A 22,785-nucleotide genomic window follows, 5' to 3' on the forward strand; every position below is an offset into this window, starting at 1 on the left:
CTTTTCTCTCTCGAATGAAATTTTTAAACACACTTGTTTATCTCATTTTTCTTTCTACAGAACTTTTTAAATATTGCTGAGTGATTCTTTCGCCAAAAGCAATTCACTCTAGCTTTCAGCGTGCTCGAGATGCAAGCATAACGGATATTTCATCGTCTGCTTGAACTTAGTTTAGGCTCTCCACCGTGCGGTGCGATCTGCTCTCGGTTGCCCTGCGTACAACGCTTGGGGTTTTCTCTTCTAATATTCTTCAAATAGCTGAGATACTTGGAGCGCACTGATGGGTCAAGAATTTATCGTTTATTGCACCGGTAAAATCCATAGAAAATTGAAACATACTCAGTTTTAAATTAAGTTTATTTTTTTAAGAGCAGTAGACCGAACTTTCTTTCGGTTTATCGGTGTAATAACTTACGTAGATCAGGGATGTTGAGAGGACGCTCGAAATGTTTGTAAATCACCAGCCGGAAGCGAAAATTTTTACGCGTTCTCCCAACAACCCAAGCGGTTACTACGTATAAATAACCTAGTCTACCTTCTGTTGGTCGGGATTTTAAACGTTACATTAGATGAGATTGTTCTCATTCTCACTCACCCTAAAAAGCCCCACCAAGGTATTGTTCAATAAAGTACTTATTATTAATATTTTATATCGTTTTGCATCGTTTGGCTCTATGATTGGTCAAGAAACCTCGCACCACCCTCAAACAAATCAAATGGAAAACTTAACCAGGCGCTCGCATTTTCCCGCACTTCAGGGCCGGGTTGTTCAAAGCTGTGTTAAGATAACCCAGGGTTAGTGTGAAATTTGATTTCAGATCTGAAAGCTCTGAAAGAAAATTCAGCTTAATTCCATTTGTCTACAATTTGATCACTGAATGTCCTAAAAAGAACTAGGAAAAATTATCCCAAAATGGCTTTTGATTAGAGAAATTTAGAAACCTGGATTAAAATTTAACCCTGGGTTAGAGCTAATCGGCCTTTAAACAACTGGGCCCAGGCCGTTTGCTTCATTCTTATCAGTTCTAAAGTCATTTTGCTTTGCTTAGCTCCGTGATTGGACAAGAATTCTCGCACCACCCTCTAAACCGATCAAATGTAGACCTAAAACCACGCGCTAGGATTTTCCCGCGCTTCAGGCCGTTTGCTTAGTTCTTTATCAGCTCTAAGTTCACTTTGCTTTGTGTAGCTCTGTGATTGATCAAGGAACCTCGCACCACCCTCTGAACCAATCAGATGTGAAAACTAAAACCAGACGCTCGCATTTTTCCTCGCCTCAGGCTGTTTGCCAAGTTTCTTCGATTCTCACTTATACGTAGCTATTGTAATTTCTTTTATCTCTGGTTTTACGACATTCAGACAAAGTGCATTCTACATCTAAGAAACACTAGTAGTAATAAAATTTGGTAATAAAGATTCAAACTCAGATTAAAGCTAGTCGCATTGAAGAATTACTTCTTTCAACCTTTTCATGGTAATATTTGCTCCACAAGAAATTATCACCACGTTTTGTCCTTGGAATCGTTCATGTTCCTTCAAATAAGCGGCGATTGCCACACCAGCCGCACCCTCTACGATCTAATAAATAAAACATACAACAATCAATCCAACAATTAAATAACCAACATGGTGCATTCCATTTAAAACCAGTGGTAACCTTTGTAATCTGATTAGCTCTCAACAGTGCGATTCATAAAAGAATCGCACTATTTCCTGCAGTGGGATAGAACAATCAGGTTGGGGGAAGGGATGAGAGCAACACCCTTCGATAAAAGTGTTAGTTGGTCGCCCGATGCAGCAGCTTGTAAGCATCAAATCTTAGGAATCAAACATAAACGTAACTGACTCACTTTATGGTGATTTTCCATGAATTGGTAAACTGCTTTACTAATTTCTTCTTCTGACACAAGGATCCACTCGTCAACAAGATATTTACAAAGATCGAACGTCACCTAATCATCAGTAACAAAAAATATGGAAATCTAACTCTTCTTTACAGTGCGTGAATGTACAAACCTAATTTTATTCCCAAAGGAAATGACTAACATAACTCTCTTTCTTCAAAGCAAATGTCTCAAAAATAGAGCATAAAGTAAAATTTGGAAAACTAGAACTAACCCAGTGACTTAGAAGTAATTCGTATTTAGTTCTTATTAACCGGGCGGGAGGTCTGTATGGGAGAATCTTGACCGAGGTCGCCAGTACAGACCAAACGCAGTGAGGTCTGTACCAGCGACCGAGGTCAAGATTCTCCCATACAGACCCACCTAGCTCGGTTAATAAGATGTTTATTATATGGCTGTGTCTTATATGCCAATTTTTTATATTCTTTGTATCTTTTTTTCTAGACCGGTCTAGATGGGAAAATCTAGACCGCTTTCAATATTGATTTCAGCCAATCAAATTCGTGAATTCGGTAGTTCCCAGTCCTTGTGAGACACAGCCATATAATAATGCCTTGTATGAACTTGCCCATTCAGGTTTGTGTTTTTCTTTTCCTTGACAAAGAGAAAAGCGAATATATCTTTTTATCGTCAGCAAGGTCAGAATTCTTTCAATTGACGGACTTTGTCAGGCCTTGTCATGGCGAGCTGCAAAAGTTCCACGCCGCCACCTTCCGCCACGATCTGATAGACACGTATTTTCTGCACAATGATCACATTTAGCTATATTCATCCCGCGAGGAAAACACGTGATAAATATGTACCCATGACATTATTCAAGGCCACGAGGAAGTCGAGGAAAAAACGCGCGTGTATAAATATTCCACATGTATTGCCTTACTCAGAAAAATCAGGGCAATTAAAATTCGAACAAGGGATAAAATGTGAGCTTCACCTGAGAAATAATTAATTAAACACGGACGCAACTTGCACCTCATTGGAGTTTATGTTCGACCAACTTACTTAATTAACACTCACTGAGTTTTCCTCGATACCACCGGCTGTGCCGTCGGACAGCGTGTCACCCGATGGAAGATCTAAAATTTTCCCAGCCTTCACTGACTCTGACATCACTGCAGACTGTGAGGGCTGACATCCAATCATCTTTTTTTAAAATCAACAGTTAAGTGAGCATGAGTAGAGTACAGCGGTTAACCAATATTTAAGGTATTTCTATCTCCTTCTCAGTTCCATATTTTTTCTCTCCGCGCTCTGAACAACAACAAAGACACACACACACACACACACACACACACACACACACACACACACACACAAAACAAATTTATAACATAGCTAGCAGAGCCGCGCAATCAAATTCAGTATAGGTAAGCGTGCTCAAAATCCCGATACTGCACGCTGATAGCGTGAGCAAGTCACTTCGCCAGAAATAATTTTTTTCGCGCAAAAGGCCATTGTTAGCGCGGGGAAAAATAATATATTTCGCGACAATAATGGGTACAAACAGAGACTCGGCCCACCAGTCCCAAAACGAAGACAATTTTCCGACCTTTTCCCTTGGGCTAGAGTTCTTAAATGAGGCAGAAAAAGAGAAAAACAACGGAATAAAACCAATTCCTATTTTATATTGTTGTCCGGTTTTCGCGTCGGATTTGATGCACAATTCGACCGGCTATGTTATAAAACAATTGGGTCATGGTTTTAGCTGTGCACTATCGAGTTATGGGAAGTTTGGAGGGCACTTAAGAAGCTAGAGTTGGCTATTACCTCGGGCAACTCTTCAGGGACCGCGGAGGGGGAGGGGCTGGTAGGGCCCCCGCCCCCACTTACTGGATAAAGTCGCGCGACAGAAACAAAGTAAATACTATGATTTTATTCCTTTTTTCGATTTTCAATATGAAAAAATTATTTTAAATTGTCAGCCCACCCACTTTACACCTTGCTCCGGGGTCCCTGCTCATCCGCTTCTTTCACGCTCTCCAAACTTCCCACGTTTGTGCTCCATAACTCGATAGCGCACGCTAAAGCATGAACCAACTGTTAAACACAAGCCAGTAATCAAAGGATATCCGTGCTTGAATGAGCTTCGTGTTCGATAAGTCTCGAGTTTTCTCTACTTTACCACGAACTTTTAGATTTTCTTTCGCTTACTGTGTGAGAGAGCGGTTGTTTCCCTATGATTTCTATAAAATTGTGCGCAGGAAATTGGCACGCAACCTGCCAGAATTGAAACTCTCGGATATACCCTTCGTTACTGTTGTGTTCACACACGGAGACACACCCCCCCCCCCCCCCCCAAAGATCCAATATCCGATATAATAAATTGCACCAAGATGCCATAATAAGAAGAAAATGCCCTTCAACGTGCGTAGAAAAGGTGCTCTGACAACATCCCCAATTCATTAGCAGTGTTTCTCTTTCGAATTGGGATTTTCGTTCCGTCTATCTTTCAATCAACACTTCAAGGGTCGTTTGAACGTTGACCAATACAAACCACGGGCGCGTATGAGAAAAGGTGTTATTTTGATGGGAAAACTAGTGGCAGCCGTGGCACTACGCAGCGATTTTATTTGCATCGTATGTTCTGCACAAACGTTGTTGTGGCAAGGCAAGGAAACATTTTACAGAAAGGTAAGTTTCTGCTAAATATTCTCATGGCACTTCCTTTTTTTTCCAACTAATGCAATGGTTTCAATAATTTTCCCTTATTTTCGAGACCACTCACTTTAATAGCATCTTTAACACTTTTCAGGTAGGCTGCAATCCCTCCTATGAGTCCCCCTCCTCCAACAGATACGAATACTGCATCAACATCAGCCAAGTCTTCGAAGATTTCCACCCTGTGTCGATTACAGAGAAAGTTGTACGTTTAAGCAAAGTAATTATGAAAACATGAACTGAAAGAGGCAATCACTTCTTCGTTTTCTTGCTAAGCGATACTTGAGATTGATTTTCCAGTTTCTCGAATAATATTCTGTGTCTACTCCGGTTTTTTTTATTTCCCTTTTCTAACATTCGGTTTATGTAATTTTTGTTTTCGGTTTTATCCAGTTCTCGGGCGTCAAAATGTTACCTCTGTCATTTTTCTCGGCGCATTTTCGATTTTGATGTAAATTTTGGCCTGTTTTCGGGTTTCTGACAAGGCTATAGGCTGTAAGCGGTATTCATTCTCATGTTCCCGACGCTTTCATCCGCCCTTTAAATTCCTCAAAATTACTCAATAAGTCATTTTGTGTCTGCATCTTATCAAAGTTAAAATTTTAGAGGTAAATGTTTACAGGAAAACAGTTAAAGGTCTTAAAGGTTCCATTTGTAGTGGATACACATAAGGAATCATCGTAAGACAGAATAGTTAACAATTATTCCACGAGCGCGCGTTGGATATGAGATGATAGATAGCCAACGAGGCGCGTAGCGCCGAGTTGGCTATAATCATCTCATATCCAACAAGCGCGAGTGGAATAATTGTTTTATTAAAAAAAAAGACTCCAAGATATTAGACAAATCTTCTCGACTTTGTTTTGTAAGAAGAAACCGGATGTTACAATGTACAGATATTAGATCATGGTATATTGGCTCATATACCGGGCTAAACCAATATAAAGTCTTGAATTGCATTATCCAATGATCCAGTTTTTAATAAAATAGAATAGAATAGAATCTTTATTTATACACGATAAGAATTAAAGCTAAGAAGCTTGAGGGGTCGTGTACCTAACAAAATAGTATCTAGCCAACTATTGATTATACTAAGACACATTTCAAACAAAATAAGAAACTATAATACAGTAAAACATTCAATTTTCCTCTCAAATTAAAAATACTTGTAATCAGTTGATCTATTCCTAGCCGTAGAACCTGATTTAATGGATGGATGGATGAATAGAGGAGGTGAGTTCTAGTTTTATTTTTCTTTACAGTAATCATATTTCAAACAAAGTTTTTTGCCACTGAAAAAGTGAGGTTTACTATAAAGCTAAGCTGACAGTGTGAAAGATGGTAAATAAGGAAAAGTTTCTATTTAACTCCACATGCGAGCACTGATGAAATAAACAAATAAATAAACAAAATAACAAATAAACATTCATGAACCATTAAAACATGAAAACATAGATATTTACCCAATGGTTCCCTGCCCAGCAACAACTACAAGGTCATTATATGGAGAAACAAAGTGCATGCCACTTTCCTAAAGGTATAAGAATACCGTGAGTGTCAAACAAATGGGAAGAGAGAGGTTTTCTGGAACATTTTAAGAAGACTACTGTTGCGATACATAGAGCTTGATTTACTTGTCATGCAGTCCCATCATTATCTGTATTCCCTTATTTTGTCATTAAATGCACTTGCTACTCACTGAGTTTGCAAGGCACATTTCTTAACAGCTAGAGCACTGACTTAAAGCCTGTTTGTCATAAATTATCATGCTTCTTTCCTTTGGCTTGTTTTCTAAATGTTGAAGAAATTAGGTTACTGGCAAATGAACATGAAAGTTGCTTTCTCTCAGAGAGGGATCTTTCTAGCCTAAATAACAAAATGCATTTGATGTAAGGCTTTCTCAAGCCCTGGGAATGATGCTAGCAGCACAAAAGCACCAAGAACACTAATTATCTCCTAAAATTCATGGCACTCCTGCCAGTAATGGTTTTATTTTATTTACACAGTTGGACACTGTTGACTTGTAAGCTAGAAAGGCTGGCCTTGAATGGCTATTTCAGCTGTATTCTCATCACTATTGTGGTTAGTCAAACGCAGACTATTCCATGCTTTTACTGTATTGAGAGAAAGAAGCTTATTAACATAAGGAGTGCAGCAATGTTACTGTACCTTAGCAGCACTCCTAGCTGTCACCTCTGCTTCAACACAGTCTTCCCCATGGAACTTCACAGTCCCACCAAACTGTTTCACTACTTTCAGCTTGGCAGAAGAAGTGGTCTTTGGTACATAAATAGCTACTGGAGTGCCAACTTTACTTGATGCATATGCCTACATAAAAACAAAAAAAAAAAAAACGAACCAACAAACATTTCAAATAAAAAATTAACTTGTCACCTCATACAATCAAGATAAAATTACATGGACAATTGTCTACCACCTACACTCTTGGCTCCACTACCACTACTACAAAGGACTCTGAAGGGTGTCTGACCTTAAAAACCTCTTTTAAAATACTATTATTTAAGAAATGACCACAAAGTACATTCCTTTAATCAAGCAAGCTGTGAATGACACATTATTTAAGATATAACCAATTAAATTATTAGCTGATGATTTTCAGCGCTACCTTTTAATTCACACAACTTCTGTAGCATGAAGCTACTTTCTTAATTGAAGTAAAGTTAGTCTTTCTTCATACAGGCTCAAGTTTGCTTTATCTGAGATAATAATAACTTGTCAAAGAATAACCATACTGAAATATTTCATCTTACAGTGGCTGCTCCATGGTTTCCAGTAGAAGCTGTAATCACCCCATCTGTCAGAAACACCTCATCATTTGATTCTTTAAGGGTGAGAAGTTTATTGAAGGCTCCTCTCAGTTTAAAAGACCCTGTCATCTGTTCACTCTCTATATTAACAAAAAATAGACCATTACCACAAGATTACTGTTAATAACAACAAAACTATTGCCCACTCTCTAAATTAGAAGAAACAATTAGTAAATAAACCCCTTTGGGTGGTAGCTGGTATGTCCGCTGATAATGTCCACAGCGGAGAGATTGTCTGAAAAATGAATATTTGGCCAAGAAGCGAAACTTTGAGGGAGAATATGAAATTTTGAGGACAATTTCTTAGTCGAGGACATTATCAGCTGACATACCAGCAAGCCAGAATGGGGTTTATTTGTTTTATAACCCTCCCATTAATTTTCACATTGCAATTAAACTGTGCATAAACACAGAAAAATGCCAGTAGTGATCTGATGGCGAATGTGCGTGATTGACGCAAGCAAGCAAAAAAAAAAAAAAGAAAAAACAGTTTGGTTTTCTTCCATGTAAACAGGAGAATGGAAAAGTTGAAACTCTTGTGTTAACTATGTTTCTTTTTCACGGAAAAAATCAGAGGACAAATATTGACGCAGACAGGGGTTATTGCATGATAACTGTCTGGTGATTTTGCACCACATGACATAAAGTAACCTATAAAATTATGCCAAAATTAATGGGCGGGCTATAACACTTAATAACTCAAAATCAAAGTTAAAGACTGAGCATGGTTATTTACTTTTGTCTGTAAATAAGACATTTCAAAATATGCAATGTGGATTTTAGTGGATGTCCTCAATTCATTGATATATTTCAAAAAATATTAGCCCAGATAAAGACTTGATTTCCCCAGTTTTCTTGAGGCCACTCTTTGATCCTCTTGAGAAGGAGAGGGGTAAGCATAGGCTCATTTCCCAAACAGTTGCTGGTATGGGGCTTACTCCAAGCTTTGATGTAATTGTTTGTTATAAATTGCCACCTAAGTTAAGACCTTACCACACCTTCTCTCAACCCTTAATCATTGGAGAAACACTCTGATTTAATTCTGGAGTTTCTTGCCTGCAGAAACACAGCATCTCAAATCTTTTTTGTTTGCCCATATCCATGGAAGTCTTTTCAAGACTGCTATAACATTCTCCAGATGAAATTGGAGTTACTTTCAGATTTAATATGCACTCTCAGGGGTTTGAACAGCCTTTTTCATAAGTGACTGCCAATGGTGGAACATACAGCAATGATCAACCAAAAAGCTGTACAAATCTTACAAATAAACTCTTCCCAGAAGGCAAGAGTACCTATAAGTGGACATGGACTAGTGGAGTAATACATACATACATACATACATACATACATACATACATACATACATACATACATACATACATACATACACACACACACACATACATACATACATACATATGTTACCACTCCCCATGGGGGCTTTTCAGGGCCAATTCCCACCCATCCCACCCCAGGGGAGGACATCCACTATGTACATAGTAATCTCGTGCTTGGGAAATTAACGTCTCCTACCCCTAACCCTGCAGGAGATGGGGCCTATGGTTTATTCATCCTAATCAGTTTTTATTGAAACTCCACATCTTTCAAGTTGCAATATGTTTTATCGAGCCTATTTGACAAGAAATTCTTAAAATCTTAAACTGCATGATGAACAACAACAACAACAACAAGTTTATTTGTTAAGGCAGGTTACTAAAATAGGCAAGACCATAAGTCCTGATGTGGACCTGCACGCTAAATTAACATTATAATCACAATTGCACAATTTAAAATCTAAAAATATAAAAATTCAATTAGGATGCAAGGTGTGTAAACATTAAAGCTATTACTAAAAACCTATCTGAAAATACAAATATAAAAGTTGGGCTAAACTTCAGAATACCTGGCCACATCATTTCTATGTCACTGAATAAGAATAGCGTCTATTGTGTTATGCCTCATTCTTCAAAGCCTCCCGACATATGTAAATGATGTGGACGGGTATTCTGAAGTTGCTCCAAAAGTTGTTATCACGTAAGCTATGATGTATGCTTAAAAATAGAAAAAAATCATCATCTTTATTATTAATCATGTACGACTCTTTGGTATATGATATTTTTTAACCCTATTAACAAATCCTTATCGCTTTGTTTCCAACCCTATCGTAGACTACCACTAGCAAAACCAACCTAAAGGGGCAACGGAGGGGGTAAGGACTCATTGGTCGTAGAACTCCTGAGACCAAATTAAAGAAGGTAGCAAAGGGGGAGGAGAGGCTAATCCCGTTTCAAGCAAGACTTTTAGGCACATTATTTTGCCTGTACTGTATAATTCACGCGTCACGCATTAATTGTGTTGGGTTTTATTTCGAGTCATTGATAATTAACCTTCGAATTGTTATGATCTTGTTTTTTTCCATCATTATTAATCGCGGATGGGTCACGAAGAAATTCCGTAACGTGGATGAGTACTAAAGGTTGTTTACTCTATACTTACCTAGTTTAACATAGACCTTCGACTTTCCTATGTCACTTAACCAAGGGGAATACTCCAAAGGGGTTTTCCTCACGTGCAGATTTATCCGATCTGCAGCCTTCGAAATATCCTCACGTAGGTCGAGCAGTCGTGATTTTGTAAACATGGTCTGGCGGATAAACGATCGCAGGTTTGTAACACTAACTCGCCTTAATAATACGATTGCACTGAAAGTTTTGAAAAATATCACCATACCACTCTTTCGTGTCAGCCATTCATGCACATTAACAGCATGGTAGCAAGAGACTGGGACTGTGCGAAAGACATGGAGAGCACGAACACACACCCGAGCTCGAGGTGTATGGTCTGTGTATTTCTTGGCAGCATACTATGCTGCCCGGTTCTCCAAAACTAGACCCTGCGTTTTTTGGTCCGCTTCTCTAAAAATTCCGGTGACTAAACGGGGCTAAAGTCAGATCTAAGATTGCAGTAAGGGTTACATCTCAAACACCTTATTCCGAAATGGCGGCTGTCTCAGATGATCTGGGTCGAGTTTCATGAAAACGAGGCATCGAGGGCCAAATGATAATACGCTGTCACGATACGCTCTCATGCCTCAGAATTGCTGTGCCAGGGTGTAAATAGAAGGTTTACGTCGAAAACAGAGTAAAGATTTCGTTCCACACATTTCCTAAAGAAAAAAAAATATTTATGAAATGGATCGTCGCTATTCAAAGAGATATAGGCAAACATTTCCAAGTGACAACGCACATAGAGTTTACTCAAGACATTTCCGCAATCCATCGGATTATCTCCCTTCACTCTCGGGGCGTAAAAAGACTTTAAAACCAACAGCTGTACCTTCTGTATTTTACTAGAAGAAGAGATCCCCAGAATATTTACGGAAAACAATATCATGGCGTCCTTTCGAGACAACCTTGTGTCCGGTCCTTCGTTTTTGACGGAGGACGATATTCCTGGCAGTTTATTGAATTAAAGAGATCCGAATCGATTAAAGAACTCCGCGTTAAAGTTTTGGTTAAGGTGTCGAGGCGATTCGTGTAAAGGATTGTCCACAAAAGCGCAACTTTGTAAGCGGTAAGTGTTGAGTCCACAATAACCTTCGTTGCAGTGCGTGGCCTAGATTCGCAATCGCTTCATTCTCTCTCAGGGTAAATGACTCAGTATTCGGGAGCGAAGATTGAACATCTTGTCGACCCTGACGTAAATTTTGTTTATACCAGGCGAAAAAGGCGACTCCTTGACCTTGAAGATACTTTGGATCCGAACACGCCGAACTCGTCAACCCCTTCTGATAACACAAAAAAGGTAGCTTTTCCAACTGATGGATGGGCGACAGCACTTGCAAAAAGTCCATTATTTACCTGTGCGGAAATGGACAGACATATTGCGAATTCAGGAAAAAAGCACCAAAAAGCAACAAAAAGCACCAAAAAGCACCAAAACAGCGAATATCACTCGTTGCCTACAGGACTTCGAAAAGCCAAGGCTATTCTGGCTGATGAATACCTTCACGAGATCCAGATTCAACAAGATCAGTTATTTCTATTATCGCGCGAAGTGCTTCCACAGTTTCAAAGTCCGCGAGGAACCACATAACTTGAAACTTGCGCTCTGCAATATTTCTGGAGAAGTAGAATATGCCTACTGTGGGCCAAGTTGTGCTGCTGGAAAGTTAGGCTTCTGCAACCATATCCTGGCTTTGATGATGAAAGTCTGTAAATATTCTGGGGATCTCTTCCAGTAAAATACAGAAGATATTACAGTTGGTTTTAAAGTCCTTTTACGCCCCGCAAGTCAGTGAGGGAAAATAATCCGATGGCTTGAAATGTCTCGAGCAAACTCTGTACGAGTTGTCACTTGGAAATGTTTGCCTATATCTCTTCGAATACCGACGATCCATTTCATAAATACATACATAACCTTTATTAACGTGTCTAGTCGTTCTAGTGCCTGTAAGCACTCATTGGGGACACTTTCTTTCTTCGGGAAATGTGTGGAAAGAAATCTTTATCCCGTTTTCGACATAAACCTTCTTTTTACACCTTAGTACACAGCAATTCTGAGGCATGACAGCGTATTCCAACGTATTAGCATTTGTAAACACCGCAGTTTGGCCCTCGGTGCCTCCTTTCATGCAACCCGACCCAGATCATCTGAGACAGCGGCCATTTTGGAATAAGGTGTTGGAGTTTCGTTCCTTGACACCTTGAGTTATTCAACAGAACGGTTAAGGATGTTTCCGTTTTTTTCTTTTAAATCACTTAGTAGACCATTAAAAACGGCTTTACAGGATTAGTTTTTACTCACATCTCAGAGAAAGCAAGAGCACAAATTTTTGCGCGAGTTTCTGGGGACTGGGACATCATTTACAGCCTTTAACATAAATAACCATTTTTAGTGTGTAGTAGCTTCTTTTCACTTTACACCTGTTAAATGAAAGTCCCTGAGTTTATAATTTGATGCAGACCCATGCAGTACCTTTTTCGTTTGTCGGATTTGTTGCATGCATTTCAAGATCAAGAGAACATAATTGTTCCCAACTATTTTCTCGTCTCTATTCATATAATCACGAAAATATTCTAGAATTTGAAAGCAATATCTCTCTAGAGAGTTGTCACGAGGCCCGAATTGAGAAACAAAATGTGCATGCTAACAAGGTCTCGTCAAGAAAGGAAAGACGATAAATGTATATCCAAGCCTGAAAATTGTCCGACCTACAAGTTTGCAGTCTCCCTTGTCCAAGTTTGTAATTTAGTTTGACTTGTACCTCCATCACTGATCACACAAGTAAAACGTTAGCAAATTTTCCCAAAATTTAATGTACTTGAGTCTGAGCCAGTGATATATGGAGGTATTAGTCAGCGTACTCAATGTTTTGCAGGCTGTCATTTGATGCCGTCAGTAGAACGGTTTGCAGCCAACGCTTCTCGACTTAAGTCTAACAAGTAAAAAGATGCTGATTGATATATCGGCAAGCCCGCAATGACATGAATGCTTGTCAGACAAGTTTTTGATGCAACAGCTGTCGCTTTAACACCTCGATGCAGATGTCCGCTATAACAACAATGCCCTAGCGCAGTCAAACGATTGCATTGTAGGCTTAATACATTTAGGACTGTACAACATTTAATACCAAATGTTATTACATCTTGGACTTTACTACATTTAGGAAAGTTATTACATCAAGGACTTCAACAAATGGATCAAACATTACAATGCAACTCGAACTTGATTGACCGTAAATACGAGCGATCGTGTTATAAGTCTCTTGAATCCTTTCTGAGACAAAAGTACGGGAAGAGAAAAGAATTAAAGGAAACACTGAACAGTTGTTACCGGTTGATCGAAAGAGGTGAAAACTTGTGTTATCCTCTCATCCAATAAAAAGAAAAAGTACATCCATTCACAACTTGGTTACTCGCGCTTTCCCGTGCTATGTTCTAATTATGAACGGCATCCAAGGAAGTTGACTTTAAAATTTGTCGAAAAACTAAACGTCAGAGACCACTCCTTGAACACATGTAAGATAAATTAATGTAATTGTATTTATCTCATTTCTATTTGTTGCCTAAAATATTGCGCTACTTTCTGAAAATTGTCGCTTTCAATGCATATCCTAGAGTTCTATAAAAAGGTATAACGAGGTGATGCTTCACCATAAATGGCGAAGCTTCGTTGTAAAGACTGATTAAACTTTTAAGTAAGTTCCCCTGCATTTGATAAGCATTTCTCTGCAAACGGGAGAAAAGTATTAAAATCTCGTGAGAATATTAATCTCTCTGCATCAAGAGATGCAATATGAATACTGTTACTGTTTCCTTTATCGCCAGAAATAACGTTTATTCTTATCCTTTTGTATATAGTCCAATTTAGCAGAAATAGAATAAAAGAGTTCTCCTCTTTCCAATTCTCACTTAAATATTTAGATTTATCTTTACTTTATTTTTACAAAATAAATCCAAAAAAGACCGGCTGTAGATATTTCTCTATGTAGCGTTACTTGTATTCAAAATTATTCACTCTAACTCAGAGAAAAAAAAGAAAAAAAAAAGAAAACCAATGACGATCTAGTCCATGTTTTCCATGCTACAAAACTGCTGTAAATTTTCTTTCCTTGAATCTGAGATTTTAGAATAATTCCTTTATTATCGCTTCAAACACCTCATGCTAGTGCCTGCAGAATTTTTTGTTACTGGAATATGTGATTTAGTACAAAATTCGCAGGTTCGTTTGAACACTTCAAGCTGGTGGCATCCAAATTTCAGCCATATTCGTTAACTTCCAATGAGATTAGCACCACATTCCTTTCAACGTTGATACCGTTAATCAATAATCACATTTCTGATTTGTCAGCGTATAATCACCGCTCACAGTTCCTTCTCGCCCTCTCTTGTGAACTTGCAAAATCTTCTTGTATCGAGCATGGAACATCGTGAGGTGACCCTTGTAGTGATCCATACCTGGGCGGGGTTGAAGGTTCGTACATGAGGCACGGTTGATTGGGCGGCGATCCAACAGATCTTGACATGCTGGTACTCACTGAAGCGTTCTGACCAAGCAGTTTATCTTGTACGTTCGCCTCTATTTCCCCAGATTCTATAAGAAAAACCACACAAAGGTCAAAACTTCAGACATGTCTTCGCTCGAGCGCCTTTCCACTTTTTTGCTTCTTATTCCGTAAACTCTGCCCCGTTTACGAGGGGTTGTGACCTATCAGTACTCTCAAACAGTAGACTCGACTCAGTTAAAACTAAGCGTTTAATCAATGTCTCTCGAATTCGTCTTACAACGGGTGTGTAAAACTACTCTCCTCAAAAGGTGGGGCCCTAGTGTCATACATCGAGATATCGCGTAATAGAATGACTAATCTGATCTCCTATTGGTCGTTGCTAAGTGATAATTAATGAAAGTTCATTCAAGGTTGCCTCATTTCAACGGTGTTAATTAAGAAAGTAAACCTCTGTTCTACTGAAATTACGAAGTCTCCGACACTTTTTGGATCTTGTTTATTTTATAAGTGCAATGCCCTGATGGAGTATCTTTTCCAATTCGCGCGAAGAAACTTAACCTTCAGAAAAGTACTTTTTAAGAATCTACCTATTTCGAAGGTACTTTCAGGATTTAGTCTGATGCAGCATGACGAGAAATGGTCGCTTCATGCACTGTGTTGTCAGCTGAGATAAATAGGGTAAGATTACGCGGAATTTGTGAGAGTATACGAGTCTATTCTAACAAAAAAAAATTAATAGACGAATAAAAAGATAAATAGATAAAAAATCGAGGCTTTTCTTCACTTCTAAAAAATGTTACCTTCGAAATCTCCTATTTTCGTCTTCAACATACTGATTAGAACCAGCAATGAAATTATGGTTGCTCCACCCGTAACAAACACCATGACCTCTTTGTAATATATTTCACATCCTGCACAGCAGGTCCTAAGGAAATAAAAATAACTGTATTATCAGCAAATCAATAAGTTCAGTTGGTAGAGCTCGTAAGTTCAGTCATACCAAGTATAGTCACTTTTGGTCAGTGAGGCTTCGCGCTGCATTGCCCGAGAGGAAACAGTTCTATCACTCTCGTTTGCTCAAGTTAAATACTTAAGGGCGCGTTGAAGAGAAGTGGTCAGCAGCCAAAAGGCTAGGTCTCTTTACCTTCTGTACTCACACGTACTCTAGTATTTCTCCCTACCTTTTGGATTTACACTCTCTATTGACGGTTAAACTAACCACGATAAACCATTCCGAGTTCTAAGAAACCCTCACTCTTAAACGAGGCTAAGTACAAAGTGAAATGACTTTGCACTTCTCCCGTTTTCAAGCAGAGGAATTGGACATCATGTGAACAGCTTATTTTTAAGGGGCAGACGTCTTAAAAAGCGTGAATACTGCAGGGTGTCATAGAATGTGTCCTTGCAGGTCACATGGGACTTATACAGTACAACTATCGATTTGCATTCAAAAAACGACCTATTACAGCGTAATTGTAACTACATGACCATGAAGTTGGTTGATATAAACTCGTACATATGAGGATGATTGCGTCGTATTCCATGAGGGGAAGCTGTAGAGTTTCCATTCCAAGGACTAAGTACTGCAACACGACTTTTCGAGCACACAAAAGTATAGAAACGGGACATTCAAAATGAATTAACTAGTCTAAACAGGCGCAACCTGGCGCACAGGTAAACAAGCGAGCAGATGCTGGCTAAAGACAGTTATATTAGCTGGCATTAATCAACTGCAAGTTAAGGCGGCGTAAAGTAATCATATTATGATTAGAGTACTAATCAAAACGAAAAATAAGATTACACAGTATAAATGTTCTCATTCTAGATATAATACACGCTGTTATGACGTGTATTATATCTATGACACGTTAGCATGACGTCATAACCTCTTAGAAGACTGGAAAGGCCTAAAGATTACAGCAACAATACCGCACCTAATTAAACGCCTTTCCAAGGAAAATAACGCCTTAAAGTTCTGCCCTAAACACGGTACAACCCAGGTAAATGGCGCACTTTACAACACGACAAATTTGCCAAAGTTTCTGTCTCAACTGTGTTGATTTCACGCAAGCTCAAATCTTATTGAAACAAATTTCTTAATGATGATGGGAGTCACCAAATGGTGAACTATGCAATAAGTGGGTTGTATATCAAGTTTATAAGTGACAAAAAGTCCACATAATACTAGGATCAGTAATGTTGAAAGTGTTCTGCAAGTAATTGGAAGGATGGTAATATTTTACCTTGATTGTGGATTTGAAAGATACTTCATTTGGCAAAGTCTACTGAGTTGCATGCCAGTACACCATTCCTCTGATGAACACATGTCTTTCATTTGACTTTTCAGGTATAATTTATGTGTTCTTGCAAATCAGTTGTTACAGGAACACCAGTAAGAAGTACACGTGACTAACACACGTCTTTCTCCAGTTTGTTGGTGTCTGATGCTATCTAACCAGTAGTAGATCAATTAAAATATGCTTCCTCAAAACAATTCTACTGCACAGCACATCATTGTTGAGTTATCAAATTGTTTTGATAAATCAAAGCATTACAAGTTCATGTGAGAAGTTTTCAGGTACCAGTCATTTGTGAATTCACTTTAAGACGTATCCACAAGTTAATGATACTTACTCGCCCAATTTGTTACATGGATGAAATATCTGTATGAGTTGAATTGTAACTCCATTGGATAATTTGTCTGTGAAACTCATTGCTCCATAAACAAATGCACCTGTTTCCTGGAATAACCACAAACAATTCATCATATCAGATAAATTGAAAAAGGAAATGCACCAATGAAAACTTAATCAAGCCACACAAGACAACATACCACATTCTCCCCAATCAGATCTGCGAGCATAGTCAGTGCAGTGACAAGTAAAGTCGATCCACCGACTCCTAATAATGCAGAGGCTCCATATGCTGATGTGTAGTCCTTCTCATTTATGTAATACATCCATGCACTGTGGAAACAGCAACAACCAATAAAACAGATCAGTTCTCCAAAAATATACATGCAAGAACCAAACAACCTTTTAAGGATAATATTTCACATCTGCTCACCAAGCTCTCATTCTTTTGCATGCTGGAGAAATCTCATGAAGAACTCAATAATTCAGATTATGCACACTATTGCATGACTTTTCCCCCTTTGTCATCACATTTGCTGTGTAATTTGCAGTGACATTATTGTAATAAATCTCCATCCTTTAGAATCCTCAAACATTTATATAAGACAGTTAACCTTTGGAAATCATAAACAACAGCTGCAGCAACTTCAATGTACTGTTAGTTATTTACTCACAAATGTATCTCAAGAAGGAAAAATTTGGTTTATAACAACTTACCTCACCCCTCCTATCATAAGAATTCCAAGGAAAAATGTTCCCTAGAAGACAAATTAGATTGTAAACAAACTTAATTAAGAAAGCATTCTTTTAAGATAATTAGTTTGGATATGGATAATTCCAAGGGTACAACTTTGGAAAACTACAAAAAATTCAAACAATAGACCACTTTCATAAATGGCTGCTGGATTAATATTCTTTTGTTTAAATGTAAATTTGCCTGGGTGGCCTCGCTTGAGATAATGTATTCTTTTGAATTTTGTACTGGAGAACGAGGCCACCTAGGCAAATTTAAATTTGAACAAAAGAATATTAATCCAGCAGCCATTTATGAAAGTGGTCTATAGGAACACAAAAATGAAGAAAGTTAACAATTTCTCTATTTGACTGCCTTCTTTCCAAGGCAAAGTTGAATAATTCTAAAGACTCTCTGAAAGACAAAAGTCTCAATCCCTTGAATCAAAAGAGTTGACAAGCACAATTTAGATTGTTCAAACCACCTAACACAGGCTAGTGACCATGAGAGTTTTTAGATCTCTAGAATCACCAGAGAGTAATCATTTGAGAATGCACATCTGTTTATCATCATCACACATCAATCACTCAGTCTCACAAAGTAAGCAACAACACTCATCAGTCGAAAATCACCAGGAATCAACTAGATCGGAGCATCAGAGTGTGCCTGGTAGGTTATATAAATATTATGAAAAATGCTCCTACCTTCCTACCATAACATTTGTTCAATGGTTTTGAAAGGAATGTGGACAAAAATCCAGAGACATAAATGACTAAGGGGATTTTAGCAATGGTGTCCTGAAACAGAAAGAAAAATTATCTTTATTTATTTATTTATCAACAACATTTTAGCTGAGATACCCAGTTCAGCATATGCTGGTTTAAAAATTAATGGTTGCAGATTGTTTTAAAAAGGTCAAGCTACAAAGGCAAAATCATTGCAGTATCAAGGAAGAGGCTTTGAACATCAAAGTTTAAGGAGCATTTAAAAAACATAAGTCATAAAGGCACACCTCCTTTGGGGTACTCTTGTCTACTAAGGCTCATACTCACATTCCCCCCCTCCCCTCTTCCCCTCACAAAAGTTCCTTACAGACAGTAGATGCTTACTTCAGGCTGACATACATCTTACTGCAAATGGGAAGCGAAAAATGAAATAAGTGACTCAGCCGTAATTTGCACAAATATCTGCTGCTTTAATTTCTTTGTGTCATTACCAACGCGAGTGTCCAACAGCAACAAAAACTTTGTTTATTCGAAGGAGGGGTGTTTATTCAAAGGGCACTTATTTGAGGATCTATTGTATTTTACAACAGTAAATATTCACTACACCTTGCTCAGCAACAGTGTTTCAAGAGCATACATGGGGATATACACTTGCGTGATGTTAACAATCAGACGAGTGCACATATACAGAGCAGCCACCTGTCAGATCAGTGAAAATAAATAACATCATTACACTCACTGCTTATTGGTATTCAGACAAACTCAAGTTATTCTCTAATTTCATGATTAGATATTCTACCTGCATCAAGGTAAGATGAAATCTAACTGAGAAAAAAAAGTTTCAGGCTCTTTTGTGGCTCTTAGTCCTTTTAAAATTCTAAACATCAGATGACAGCTGCTAGCAGTAACAGAAAAAAAACCTAATAAATTATAATTATAGTAAATAAAAATAATAAATTGTGCGTATGCAGTGCGTATAGAGACAAATTATTATAAATAATAAAATTACATGCACAAATGTATTTTATTATAAATAATAAAATTACATGCCCAAATTGCATGCAAAAATGTGTGCATGTAGTCAAATACCCTTTTTTGTCTGCTGATATTTATTGTAAACTAAAATAAATATTTTCTTCCCCTAATTTTCAAACAAACCTGATAGAACTGGATTTCTTTAAACCAATGCATCCAGTTTCCAGCACTTCTCTTACTTTTTTCATTTGCAAATATATACGTACAACTTCTTGGAGGCTCTTTCAGTCCAATATGAAACACGAGCATGAACAGGAGACCAGTTCCAACCACAATAAATACAACATACTGGAACAGAAAGATATAGTCAATTAAAGACTTGTGAGTCCTTTCCAGTCAAAAGATTTACCTCATCACTAAGGTACCCAACACTTACACTGATGACTAAAAGACAAAGACTGCATTCTCAATCTTTGACTACCAATTCTTAATCCCTGACACTAAAGAATTGAGGATCAGCTGTCAAAACCTCATCAATTTATGATTCTGATACTAGCTAGCTGCCATACCTTCTTCTGCTATCAAAATTAGTTAGTAATAATAACAATAATAATAATAATAATAATAATAATAATAATGATGCAAGCAAGCACCATGCAAGCACCATGTCATGGATTAGAGCCAAGGTGTCATTTGTGCTCATTTGTTCAGCTTTGCTATGCCTGAGAGGATCACGATCCATCAGAAGAACCCTCGATATCATTGACTTGGACTTCTCCCTCGACAACGCTACAGCCTGTCCAATGTAGTTTTGTGAATTTTACCAAGTTTTATATATACCTTTTCTTTTTTTTTTGTTTCTACCTTTTTGTGAATTTATTAAATTATTACGATTATATTTTAGGGCTAGTGTAATTTTATCTCTTGAACAATAGACACATTTTTATTTTAGCATCGACAATAATAATATTGATGATGATGAAAAGGTTTAGATTGTAAATAGGATTAATTGAAATCGGAACTACTGTTAGGTCGTTTTTACTTTTAACTTGTAAATAGTTATTTGCTTTGAGTGTTAATAAAGTTTGATATTATATAATAATAATAGTAATAATAATAATAATAATAATAATAATAATAATAATGTCTTTATTCACCAAAAAATAAAACTACTTAATTGCAGAGAGTTAATCTCAACTATGAGATCCAGGCTGGGCTTATTATCACCTCAGATATCTAGGTATAGTAAAGTGCTTTTTGTAAAAGGTGATTGGCTCACTCAGAAGTGATTACTAAGTTTTCCTTGCCTCTGGCTAGCAGAAAAGACAAACTCATGTGTCAAGAGTTAAATTTCTGACCATTTTTTCATACACTTACACTAACTACTATTAAAATACACCAAAACTTATAGTTAGCTGCAAGATCTTAAGAATCACAAAAATTATATTACTGACCATAAAAGCTGTCGAGTCTGAAGGAGAAAGTTTGTCTGAGCCTTTTCCTTCTGTACTTATAAGAACCCATGTCACCAAAAAGACAAAAATGTTTGATGAAACTGTCGCAGCATATCTGTGAAAACGAAAACGAGAAATTTTGAACAACCTAATTATTTAATTGTTGGTCCTGTACATTTAATTATCTGAAAAGGTATTAAATTCCTGTCTTAAATTAAAAAAATATAAAATTCAAACTCTGACTTCCCAGTTCAAGTTGGTTCTGACTTCCTGTTAGACTTAAGGCGAAAAAACTTTTCCCAGTGTACTTGTGTGTGTGTTTGTGTGTGCATACTTGCATCCTACTTCTGGCCTACAATGTAACTGGTCACTTCCAGGTTGACAAGAGGCTGTCAGATAAGGCCGCCTTACCTCAGTTAATTTCTTGCAATGAAAAATGTAGACCTATATATTGTGAAATCGCGTCACATCCCGTGATACAAAAATAACTCAAACTTAAGAAAATTTAAAATGAACAAAAAGAGAAGCAAAAAGGAAAAGGCTGCTTCGCATTTTAAATGTGCCATTAATAGAAGTACGTTGCATTTGTCCAAGGCAAACGCTACGTAAACTTGAGCTTACCTGATAGCATTTAAAGTGACTTTTTCATTTTCGCAGTCCGTCAGTTCTGGAATCAAGCTTAAATGAGAAATTTGCGTTGATGCCCAGCCGAACTGGAATATCACAATAAACGGAACATAGTACACAAACAAGGCCCAAGTTGATGCATTTTCACAACCAATACAGAGGTTGAAAATGAAAGGAAACGAAGAAGCAACACACACAACTCCAACGAGATGCCAGACTTTTCTACGACCGTATCTACAATCTCCGGTTTTATCAGATTCCACACCAACAAACGGCGTGGAAAGAGCATCAGCGACTTGACCGATCAAAAGTAAAGTTCCCGAAGCCACATTTGAAAATTGAGCAACCTTATGAAGGTAGAGCAGAAGATAGGTGAACCACATTGAAGCGCAGAGGTCATTGAGAACATGACCGACCCCGTAGCATATTCTAGTTCTCCAGGTCATTTTCATCGTTCCTTCGATACATCGAGCCATGTTTAAGTCACTGTCAGTGGATGACGAACGACAACTTTGATTGAAAAGCGACGAGGAAGATTACTTACTACTGCGATCCCACCGAAATCGACTTCCCGTCACGAAAATTTTGTCGATGGCAAGGAATAACTTATCTCTCTGCTGACTAAATTAAATCTTAAATCTTGATTTAAGATTGTCAAGTCAGCCACAATAAGTTCATTCAGCTAACGATTCGCACTCATTTCAACTTCATCAACAAATCCGCTATTTGTAAATTTTTATAGACATCATGAGAAAGTCACGTGCCTTGTCATGGGATAAACAAAAAACAAAACCCAACTCCACAGGGGGTGGGAAGGGATTTTGCGGGCGCGTGTTCTCAACTTTATGATCAAGGTTTACGTGAAACTGACAAGTAAAGCAGTTGACCAGACTCTTCTCATCTATTTTTGTGTCGGCTTGCATTTTGGAAATATGAAATACGGCTAATTAAGAGAATAACCCAGCTACCTGTGGTGTTTTTTCCGCACAATACAATTACAGAACATTAGATCATGCAATCCACTAAGGGCATTGGGTCACAAACAAATCATTGTTCTTAAATGTTTACCACTTTCAGAAAGTTTTAATTACCAATCATGAGATAATCACGAGGCTACGGATAAATCCTTTTCCTCCCTTTGATAGTAATGCAAGTTTGGTAGACAACAATAAGAATCTCTCATCACACCACGCAGGAAAATTTTCCGAAACGATCGGCCCATTTGTGGATTGACGTCAC

The 22,785-nt window shown here is 37.8% G+C and overlaps 2 protein-coding genes across 5 annotated transcripts; both read right to left on the reverse strand.

The window, feature by feature from the left end:
- Nucleotides 1–339: 339 nt before the first annotated feature.
- Nucleotides 340–10,408, reverse strand: LOC111341064 (uncharacterized). 3 transcript variants are annotated; one of them, XM_088757252.1, is made up of 9 exons: nt 10,121–10,406; nt 9,887–10,034; nt 7,334–7,470; nt 6,732–6,890; nt 6,026–6,093; nt 4,630–4,744; nt 2,922–3,047; nt 1,851–1,952; nt 340–1,578 (listed from the first exon to the last, which is right to left on the reverse strand). In XM_088757252.1, the coding sequence occupies exons 2-9, from the start codon at nt 10,029–10,031 to the stop codon at nt 1,435–1,437; spliced, it is 996 nt and encodes a 331-aa protein (XP_088613378.1). In that variant the 5' UTR covers nt 10,032–10,034; nt 10,121–10,406; the 3' UTR covers nt 340–1,434. The 3 variants fall into 3 exon arrangements, 2 of the variants coding, with proteins under 2 accessions (XP_088613378.1, XP_088613377.1); XM_088757251.1 differs by having other exon boundaries at nt 9,887–10,405; XR_016000089.1 differs by having other exon boundaries at nt 1,564–1,578; nt 2,907–3,047; nt 9,887–10,408.
- Nucleotides 10,409–12,688: 2,280 nt separating this feature from the next.
- LOC111341071 (major facilitator superfamily domain-containing protein 12) lies at nt 12,689–22,728 on the reverse strand. 2 transcript variants are annotated; one of them, XM_088757250.1, is made up of 11 exons: nt 21,541–22,728; nt 20,920–21,034; nt 19,649–19,813; nt 19,097–19,189; nt 18,470–18,562; nt 17,750–17,790; nt 17,233–17,365; nt 17,034–17,140; nt 15,916–15,993; nt 15,200–15,324; nt 12,689–14,485 (listed from the first exon to the last, which is right to left on the reverse strand). In XM_088757250.1, exons 1-11 carry the CDS (start codon nt 22,020–22,022, stop codon nt 14,250–14,252), a joined length of 1,668 nt encoding a protein of 555 aa, XP_088613376.1. In that variant the 5' UTR covers nt 22,023–22,728; the 3' UTR covers nt 12,689–14,249. The 2 variants fall into 2 exon arrangements, with proteins under 2 accessions (XP_088613376.1, XP_022803758.1); XM_022948023.2 differs by lacking the exon at nt 15,916–15,993 and having other exon boundaries at nt 21,541–22,721.
- Nucleotides 22,729–22,785: the final 57 nt, after the last annotated feature.

Source organism: Stylophora pistillata, chromosome 4, assembly GCF_964205215.1.
Source record: "Stylophora pistillata chromosome 4, jaStyPist1.2, whole genome shotgun sequence".
Lineage (NCBI taxonomy): Eukaryota > Metazoa > Cnidaria > Anthozoa > Scleractinia > Pocilloporidae > Stylophora > Stylophora pistillata.